Below are 10,095 nucleotides of genomic sequence, written 5' to 3'. Positions count from 1 at the left end.
CTTTCCCTAAAATCGTGAATTTTAATTAGATATACGAGAGTTATTAACCTACAGGAGTAGCACTTCTCAAGGAGTTCTGTTCTCCTAGTATATTTTCGATTCTCTTCCATCGGCCTCGTGCACTGGCCACAACTTGCCACGTTAATATCGAGTTATCCGGCGATTTGAAACGTATTGAAGTGATTTTTGTATATGCCATCGAGAACCGGATCCATAGTACAGCGCGATTTATATAACTGGTTATTATTTTATATTTGCCGTCCGGTGTCAAAAAGGTTTATCATTATCCTTCGTCGTCAGAAAAAAAGGCATAATGTCGGTGCTGGTCGGTGGTTAAGAATCCGCAACAAGAAGATGCGGAAAATATTTGAGCTCGTGCTCATGATCTCTCGATCTTTCTCATGTGTCCCAGTCGAGTGGTTCTCCGTACAATATACGACTCGATAATCGATCCTGCGAGAGTGCTTCTGGAGTCTCTGTCGTTCATAAATAAATGCCATCTCATATGACTTTATATGACAGATTTCTCTTTATAATTTCACAGAGTTACAAATATCTTTCTTTTTACTCATGGAAATTGCTGCATTTGGTAGATGCATACGAGGTTGCGTTAACATAGTGTGCTCACTGTATAATGTATCGATTTTTTTTTTCAGAAGGGCGAGGCAATCTGCAGGAAATTCTGACGGTAAATGCCACCGACGACGATCTTTCGGAGGAGAATAGCCGAATACGATATTATCTATTGCGATCTGTGAAAGGATTTTCGGTACACCCTGTGACCGGTGTTCTGACTGTCAATCGCACAGCAATACCCAGGCCAATACCAAAAGAAATGGACTTGGCGATCGTCGCGGAGGATTATGGCAAGCCTCCGGCATCGTCAATATGCTCAGTTGTTGTGCGACTTAGCAGTCTAAAGAACGCCCTTCCAGGACGGGAGTACAAGATCACAGTGAAAGAAAATTCACCGAAGGGTACAACATTGATGAAGCTGTCCGATGTAGATTTGTTGGATGGCGCCATCGTTGCGGGCGACGATAGCGGAACATTTGAGATATCTAGGGGCAGACTGATCCTATCCAGGACACTTGATCGCGAGACTAAGGATAGGTAAATATCAATGACTTAAAGATTTAAATCAGTACGTCAAAATTTTGATTTAATGTTGTTTCTCGACATTTTTTTTTGCTAAATTTATTTTATTTTATAAATTATCTACTTCTAAAATCATATAATTTTAATTTTGTAGATACGTATTGCGATTGAGCAGCAAAACCGAGAACATAACGACAGATTCACCGATGGAAGACGAATCGGTAATAGTAACAATCATCGTGGAAGATGTCAACGACAATTACCCGTATTTCCTGAAAGAACTTTATCAAGTGTCGATTAAGGAAGATGCTCCACGCGGAACTACCATTGCCGTTCTACGTGCTAAAGATGATGACTTGGTTGACAGCGCGGCGGCTACGTTGATGTACGACATTACTTCAGGAAATGATGGCGGTCTCTTTCGGGTCGAGAGAATGACTGGTGCCATTTTGGTGAACTCCACGCTCGATTGCGACCTCGAGCCCGAAATCTACAACCTCGTGGTGATGGCTTGCGATAGCGATCCGGTATCGCCTTTCTGTGCGCTCGCTATACTTCGTGTTCATCTGGAGGACGTAAACGACAACTCGCCAAAGTTCCCCGTTTCTGAGTATCTCGAGTTTGTCGGCGAAAACGAGCCGATTGGCACGACCGTATTCTCAGCGCGTGCCTCGGATTTAGATCGTGGCATTTTTGGATCATTGAACTACTCTATCGTTTCCGCCGCCGCGAGCGGATTCTCCGACATTGACGACAGTTGGAAACTGTTTGCGGTTGACGAGAAGTCGGGCATTGTCACCACTCGCGCCGTGTTCGATTATGAGCAACGGAATCGGTACGCTTTCACGTTACGTGCTACAGATATGGGTGGCCGTTCTGCAGCGGTGCGCGTTAGGGTAGAAATCGATTCGAGGGACGAATTCTTTCCGCAGTTTACTGAAAGAATGTATAGATTTGGAATAAGAAGCGGAATTCCGATATTACCTGGCACCATAATCGGTCATGTGACGGCAACCGATCGTGATAAGGGACCCGATGGCCGAGTAGTGTACCAGCTAACATCTCAGCATCCATATTTCAAATTGAATCGTACTACCGGCGCATTGATCGTGAAGCAAAAGTTGATGCATATCGATATGGGCGTGGAAGAGTCATCGAGATTGGTAGTCAGCGCGAGTTCCGGTAGACAGGGCTCCTTGTCTAACATGACGGTAGTAGAGATCATTTTAATGGACGACAACGAGCCAAATGGAGTTAGAGGGGCTATTACATTAGCGACACCAGATGGCTCAAATATGGCTGTGGCTACTCCCAGTGGCTTGGCCGATTGGGTTCTAGGACTGTTGATTGCTCTCCTTCTTCTCATCCTCGCCTTTGGCGCTATCTTCCTTTATCTTCATATTCGTAATCGTCGTCACAAAAAACCCGGCACGAAACCAGGTCTGAATGGCGAAAGCAACGCCACTGCGTCCAATAGCTACGTGGATCCAAGCGCATTTGATACAATCCCGATTAGAAGTGTGACCGGAGTTGGTGTGAACGGAAACGGCAGTTCCGGAAGCGCCGGAGGAGCAGGCAGCGCATCTTGTCAATTTGCTCCTCCGAAGTACGACGAAATACCGCCATACGGGACATCCGGTCAATCCGGGCAACAACAAGCTACCTCCGAGCTTTCCGGAAGCGATCAGTCGGGTTCCTCTGGTCGGGGTTCCGCCGAGGATGACGGAGAAGACGAGGAGATCAGAATGATCAATGAGGGCCAGCAAACCGGCGATTCCGCGAGTGATCTTTCGGTTCACAATACTCAGGAATATTTAGCTAGATTGGGCATCGTGGATCCCCCAACTGGTACGCCTAGGAGACCTCCCGAAGCTCTTCCCCTGGACAGTCTGCATCTGTTTGAAGACGAAGCGAGTACTGAGGCGGATATAGCGACGTTGATCTACGGTAAGATTGGAGAACCTGGACGACCCACTTCGGGTCTGGAAGTACCGGGTGGACCGTCGATGAATGGTTCTCTGAGCTCTATCGTTCACAGCGAGGAGGAACTTACCGGCTCATACAATTGGGATTATCTATTAGATTGGGGACCGCAATATCAACCATTAGCCCACGTGTTCAGTGAGATCGCCAGGTTGAAGGATGACGCCGCCAGCGTTCAGAGTGGGAACTCTGGTAGCAGCGGCAAGACCAAGTCTGTACATAAAGCACCGCCACCGCCGTTGCTCACATCCGTCGCTCCGAGGTCATTGGCGGCACCAGCATTAGCGAGAGGGATCCTGCCGAGGTCACCAATCAGCCACGATGCCTCTACTTTTCCTTCCGCCGCTCTAAGTCCGAGTTTCTCACCCTCCTTATCACCTTTGGCTACGAGAAGCCCCAGTATCAGCCCTCTCGTACCACCCACCACCCAGAGATCCAGTCAAAGTGCCAACCGAGGAATTCCCGTCACCGATGCCGAACTGAGGATTTGAGGACACTTTGATTTTACTTCGTGCGTACAAGTTAGTAGTGTTAATTCAGTGATGACTCGCCGAGTAAACGATATTGGTAAGATAATACGATGCCTCGTGTAAAGCAGTGCCCGAATGATATTCCTGTTAATATACATTGTTTAAATGCGATTGAATATATGAATGTTGCTTTCTTAGACTGTGTGAGTGATGTAACTTGTGGGTATGGTATTAACGAGTGATTCTAATTTAGGAATTTTAATTTGACCGGCCATCGAAAAAGAATTTAGTGATCGAATTGTTTCCCTCATTATACGCAAACGTTGCCTTCCCGCGATCAATTTTTATTTTTAATTAATTAACAAAATATGTACTATAGATAATTTCAATTCATATATATATCATTGCGGAGGATGATAAAAATAACATATCTCACTCATAGAAATGAAACAGTAAGCGGGAAAACGGTGATTGCGTCTCGACGATTCCGTATTTATTATACAATACGGATGTATCTTTTGTTCGGATCACAATCGATAGCTAACTGAAAGGAAATACTTCTTCCTGAACGGAATGTGTGTAAATATTTGCCGGCTGCGACGGCGTTTAGTCATTAAGTAGCATTGTAAATATTAATTCACGTGAACAATGATATTGTCATAATCAAAAAGATAGACTGTTCTTATGTAAACCGGAAATTGTGAATGATCGCGCCGTGTTTGTTGCGTGAATGTGTACAGTAATAATCTACTTTTATAATATTGAATTGATATACAAACATGGCGATATCGTTCGAATCGAAAAAAACGTGCTACTACGAGCGAACTGATCATACCGAATTTCGTGGTAGCGCATCTCTAAAGCCGCCCGTATAATTTCGTTGATTAATTGTTACTTCATTTCTGTCTTCCGAGCGCAATTTCGATGTAACGGAGGATGAAATTTCAGCCAGGTACATATATACATATGCACTGATTATATATAAATATATATCATATTTTGTATAAATTGCTCTGTGTACAAAGACTCTCCCGAGCCGAGGGCCTTACCGCGACGTGGGCCTTAAATAAATGAATTTTTTAGGAAGGATTTTTTTTCTTTCATCCAGCCCAACTCTTCATCTCATGTAAGCAATTAATTTAATTACTAATTTTTTAACTTTCGTTTAAAATATGTTATCTAATTAGGAAGCTTTTAGGAAGAGACGGACATTTGATTTAATGAAAAAGACAAAATGTTTCCACATATAAATCTGCTTCTTGTTATACAACACGTTGAGTCTTATAAGTATACATGTATTTTTCAGATTATTTTGATAAGTTTATTCCATATTATCTCTGCCCGTTTTATTTCCATGTCTATTACATTGCATTGTCTCACTTTATCAATGCTTGAGCATAAAACGTGCCGAGCAACAGGAACACCCGATATATCACTCGAAGGAATGGTAAGATGTTCTAAACAAATTCAAGAATTAATATCATAATGAACAAAACTCTTAACCTGCTATATTATAAGTTAAATTAAAATAGAAAAGAGAACTTATTCTATATTAATAATTAACAACGTTTTTCTCTGTTTCTTACATAACTATTGATTTTTACAATTTTTTAAATTTCAAGTTTTTAATTTCTGATTTACTTTTATTTTGAGAAATGATTAATTTCCATATATGTATGGTAAAATATAAATGCTATTCATGCATCTACAATTTACTTTGGTTAAGTTTATATTTGGTGAAAAGATTACTTTGAATAATATTTATAAGCTAAGATAATCTAATTTAAAGTAGCTTTCGTTTTTGGGTCGAACCACATGTGTAACAACAAATAATTCCTTTCGTAAAGATATATGAAATAATGTCATTTATTCACCCCGGAGAAATCCATGGTGAAAATTTGAATAATGCATTGCAATTTATCAGGAATAGATCAACATTTAAAATTATTGAAAACGCTCTAATAATACTATGTCGAATAATTTGTACATTTAAACAGTCTCTACGATGAAACACGTATCGACCTATCTATCTAGTGCCTAGAATCAGCGAAACCATATAGGAATCGTTTACCCGATTATGTTATGTCTAGCAAAACGATTATTTTTATATTGTGTAGCCAGTCTTGTTGCCGCTCGATAATGAGCTGCGCTATTTAATTTCTCATTTTCTTCGTCATTAGATTATAGAAGAATTAGTATATGTCTTCCACATAGGATCGAAAAAAAAACACGAATTTTGTTTATTCTAAGCTGCTAAGTGGACAACATTATACTGGAAGATATATTATTCTATGCAGGGGGAGAGGGAGGAGGAAGGGAGCACTATAATAAAAAAGAGCGCGATGAGACAGAATCTTAAAAATCTATAATTATGATTAATAAAAACGGAAGTTATTGAAATTTTTTCAAACATTGCTCCCATATTAAATTTTTCTTCGAAATTTGATTGCTAAAATGCTAGAGATATAATTTTTTTATTGCATGTCCCCGATACATATTGTATAACAAAATCCATATATATTTACCTGTCTCAGTAAACTTCTGTCTCAGTAAACTTCTGTCTCAAGCACTCTTTTGCAAAGACATTCGTCTTTCAAAAGTAGAACACCTAAAGTGGTTCTATGCACCAGTTTTTCTGTCAGTTAATGGTCCAATAGTTAATTCGATATGACTTCTAAAATCTATTTAAAGTCCTATGCCCGGTTGTAAGTCTTCTTTTGTCGTATCTTTTGCGTGGGGTCTATATTGATCTCTGCTAAACATGCATTATTGTTATGTAATCGTTAATTAATTTCCTTCTCTTGATTTGGATTGTAATCAGTGACGTAATCAATACACGATAAGAAGCGAGTGGTCTTCACAGAGTGCAGTCTCTAAGCTGTACGTTATAATCATATGTAAGATAATAAAAATGTATTTGTTGTGTATTTTCTAGATATGTAGAGATATACATGTAGCTATCTAATAGTTATCACATAAAGCTCCATCTCCAATCACCGTAAAAAATTTTTTTATCTCTGATAGAGAAAATCGTATTTGTCGCGTCACTGAAGACAGTCGTGCTCAATCCCCGTATTCTGGGCTAGGACATTCTAAAGACATCGAAAAAGCATCAGGGATTGGCATCTAATACTACACATGACCATGGCACGAGGGTACACCCAAAAAAAAAGAACTCGAGAGACTTTTTTACTTTCATCGCGCCTACCCGTAATTGGCGCATCGAAATAAGGCACCACATTCGACGCTGTTTATGCGATCGATCGTAGAAACGGTCATCGAGCCCTACGAAGATGCAATAGAATCTCCGTGATTCGCTGTAGTTATGAGTCTTTATCTACGATCATCAACTATTGTTTATTCGGGTGTGAGTCGGTAAGTCCGATTAAAAATCTCTTTCCCAATCCAGTTTAATTTCTCAGAGTGGTGTGTGCTTGGACGATTTATATCGTCCAAGTCCGGACCGACTCTTTACTTGTACAACGTCGAGCGCAGTTAGTATCGTCTCATAGTAATTAATGAAACGCGCTTTCTCCTCGAGTCTTTGAAAGTCTCGACCGAAGTTTCAAAGTACAATATATTAATTCTTATTGCTCTCTCTCTCTCTCTGTGCCTGCGTCACACGTACCACATTCCCCATTGTTATTGACTTTGAATCTTGTATTGGCGACTGTATTTCCTACGAGAGTTCTCGCAGTTCGCCTCTTGTAGAACTCTTTGCGGAAAATCTTTACAAACTTTGAAAATTATTAAAACGAGGAGAAGCAGAGGAACTAAACACGCCTTTGGCGCAACGTATGTTTTTGATCCTCGTTGAATAGGCTTGTTTAAACAGGGAAGTCGATTCGCTTGTTTCAACAAGATTCCGCGATGTGGATTATTCTGTGGGGTTAACGATTAGTCAAACGGTCTCTTCTGTTATACTTCTCGACATGTGCAAAACTCCGAGGCTGAAAAGAAAAAAAGTAGTTTGAGGGATATATTTGCAGCTTACCCGAAGACTTGATAGAAGAAAATCGTATATGAGAGCTATTCTCTTAAAATTATTTTTACGTCAAAGATTTTGATTCCGTCAAGTCTTCATTTTGTTTACTACCGATCTACAAATAAGTCAGTGAGTCGCAAAAGCGAAAGATGTTACTAATGAAACAATGTGATCTACTATGATCGTACAAAGTGATAGCCTAGCCCTACCAACAAGCGTGTTTACTTGGCGATCCCCGCAATTCGTGCGTCGTCTTGCATCTCGACGACGACGGTGTCAGGATCAGGTACCCTGTTGGCCGAAAGACATCCATTGGCGATAGTAGTTGGCAGCACAGTCTCCGACTAAAATTAAATGAATATCGCGCATTGTTAAAATACCAGGGTTAAAATAAAAATTTCTTTTTTCGAATGACATACTTTTTTCGGATAACTAATATGTACATACATTATTAATTGCAAAGTAATTAAGTTATGTATTTTACTTGATAGGCTGCTGCGTCCAATGCCATGAGTTCCTTTTTCGACAGCTGCTCGACCACTGCAGCGGCGTAACAGTCTCCTAGCATATTGTTGGTGGTCCTTATCCGATCTCTAGTAGATATAGAACAATTCTCATATTAACAATAAATCTTAATATTTTTCAATCGATATAATAATTGTCTTGAACGTAAATGTGCATATATCGATACTTACACAAACCAATCAATCGCGAATAAAAGAGAAACGTCATTAACGGGAGCATCAATGGCGCTTAGAACGACCAACAGCAGGACAAGCGCAGCACTTGGTACCGAGGCCGACGACACAGAAGCGGCGGTGGACGTCAGACTTCGCAAAACAGAATGATGAAATAACCATGAATATAATATATATATATTTTTGGCGGTATGATTATATGTAAAAAAGTTTTTTGAAAGACTTACATAACGGTGATAATCTCCCCGAAACCCAGAAAAATACCATTCATCTGGGCGATGAATATGCTGGCCACAGCGACGAAGAGCGCGGTACCATCCATGTTAATATTGCAACCGATTGGCAAGACGAATCTGGTAACTCTAGGGTCGACTCTGAGCTTCTCGGTCATCAGACGAAAAGTCACAGGAAGTGCAGCAGCCCTGTACAAAGCTGCGTTAGCAAAGATCGGGTAAGGCACGCTTCCGATGATAGTAGAAAGATACACTCCATGACGCCTGTTGCCGCAGTCGGTGGTCATTCTGGCGTCAACTTACGAGATAGATGTCGGCATGATTTATCGATAATTTCTTAGATATAATTGACCAAGGGTTGAATTGAACAAAACGGAATAGAAGGGGGCAGAGAAATGGTGTGTATGAATAGAGAATATTCGGAATTAATATCGACGCATATTAATTACGGAAAATATCTGCAAATAGTAGACAGAGTGCCAGAGCAACAGCCAGAATGACCGTGAGAACAACCTGAAAAATTAATCGGGATTAGCTTAGATCACAATCCGCAGGATATCCGCCAGAAACCGCGTTACTTGTTGAATTCTGTAACAGACAATCGTATATACCTTCATGTTGCGGCCATCAATTACTTACCAAGCCCTCGGTCTCTCAAAGTCAACCACCTGCAAAAGGCCGCGTGCAGTGCGTGTTCTAATACATCATCATGATATTCATACAGTCTCTGTTCAGATACACTGAGAACAGAGTTTCTCAGTCAGTCACAGTGTACGCACAGTTGTGTACGCTCTTTTCTGGAAACAGTTAATCCACAGAGAAAACAGATTGAGTTAGATACAACTGTATAAGACCTAGCTGGATCAAAAACAATATAGGCACTGCTAAAACAATAATAGAGGACAGTAAACGGGAATAGAGGAATAACGGATAGATTGTGGATTGTGCGGGATGAGTTTTTCGAATATATTTTAAACGTACGTGTTGGATTTGCGAATAAAAAAGGGGTAAGATTTCAGAGGATGACTCGTAGTGCGAACTGAAAAAATGATCGTTGCTTTGTGTGACTCTTAAAAATGAATTATCAAGAGGCAAATAATCGCACGTTGTTCAGCAGTACAGCCGGTCATCAACGTCCTCGTCGTACCTGCAAGAACGAGCTCGACACACAAGCAACCAATATTTTTTCAGTTCCGCCAATCTGTTTTTTTAAAAAAACCGTGTACTTTAAGTACTTATGTTAAATCATATACTTTGGCGTGGAGGCCTCCTTTGGCAGTTTCTTTTTCCTCTTCCTTGTCATTACGAAGAAAGAGTCTAAAGATACCGATCACGAGTCCCTAGCAGACTTCCACGCCGCGAATCAGTCCAGGTAACACGGAGTCAGCAGATCTCCGGTTTAGGCAACATCATTGCCGAATAGTTTTACTCTCGTGATAACGCAGACAATGCTTTGAAAGTTCTCTAGAATTTCTTATTCGCGACGATAATATATTATTTGCGCGATGACGAAATTCCGTTTACGTTACCCTAAAAGATTTGGCAACGAGTTTCCGGAACTTCGTATATATCGATGGTCGGAAACCGGAAGTATCAGCATTCTAAGTGTTACCCGGAACTGCATACCT

The 10,095-nt window shown here is 40.7% G+C and overlaps 2 protein-coding genes across 3 annotated transcripts in view; one reads left to right on the top strand and one right to left on the bottom strand.

Annotated features, from left to right (window-relative positions):
* Positions 1-4,633, top strand: part of LOC115238244 (protein dachsous) — a 310,168-nt gene extending 305,535 nt beyond the window's left edge. Inside the window, exons 16-17 of the mRNA XM_029811895.1 lie at positions 657-1,113; positions 1,253-4,633. Coding sequence (XP_029667755.1) covers positions 657-1,113; positions 1,253-3,572 — 2,777 coding nt within the window. The 3' untranslated portion in view covers positions 3,573-4,633. The remainder of the gene's footprint in view (positions 1-656; positions 1,114-1,252) is intronic.
* A 155-nt stretch (positions 4,634-4,788) lies between these two features.
* LOC115238240 (excitatory amino acid transporter) overlaps positions 4,789-10,095 on the bottom strand; it is a 10,512-nt gene continuing 5,205 nt past the window's right edge. The window contains exons 7-11 of one of the 2 annotated variants that reach the window (XM_029811877.1): positions 8,462-8,656; positions 8,232-8,366; positions 8,021-8,129; positions 7,746-7,880; positions 4,789-7,501 (exon numbers count right to left, since the gene is read on the bottom strand). In XM_029811877.1, the coding sequence (XP_029667737.1) occupies positions 7,758-7,880; positions 8,021-8,129; positions 8,232-8,366; positions 8,462-8,656 (562 nt within the window). In that variant the 3' untranslated portion in view covers positions 4,789-7,501; positions 7,746-7,757. The remainder of the gene's footprint in view (positions 7,502-7,745; positions 7,881-8,020; positions 8,130-8,231; positions 8,367-8,461; positions 8,657-10,095) is intronic. The other variant, XM_029811876.1, reaches the window with a different exon arrangement.

The sequence above is a fragment of the Formica exsecta genome, unplaced genomic scaffold, assembly GCF_003651465.1.
Source record: "Formica exsecta isolate Colony F162 unplaced genomic scaffold, ASM365146v1 scaffold33, whole genome shotgun sequence".
Taxonomy (NCBI): Eukaryota; Metazoa; Arthropoda; class Insecta; order Hymenoptera; family Formicidae; genus Formica; species Formica exsecta.
Note: the sequence above shows the minus strand (reverse complement) of the source record. Positions and strands in the feature narration are given on the sequence as shown.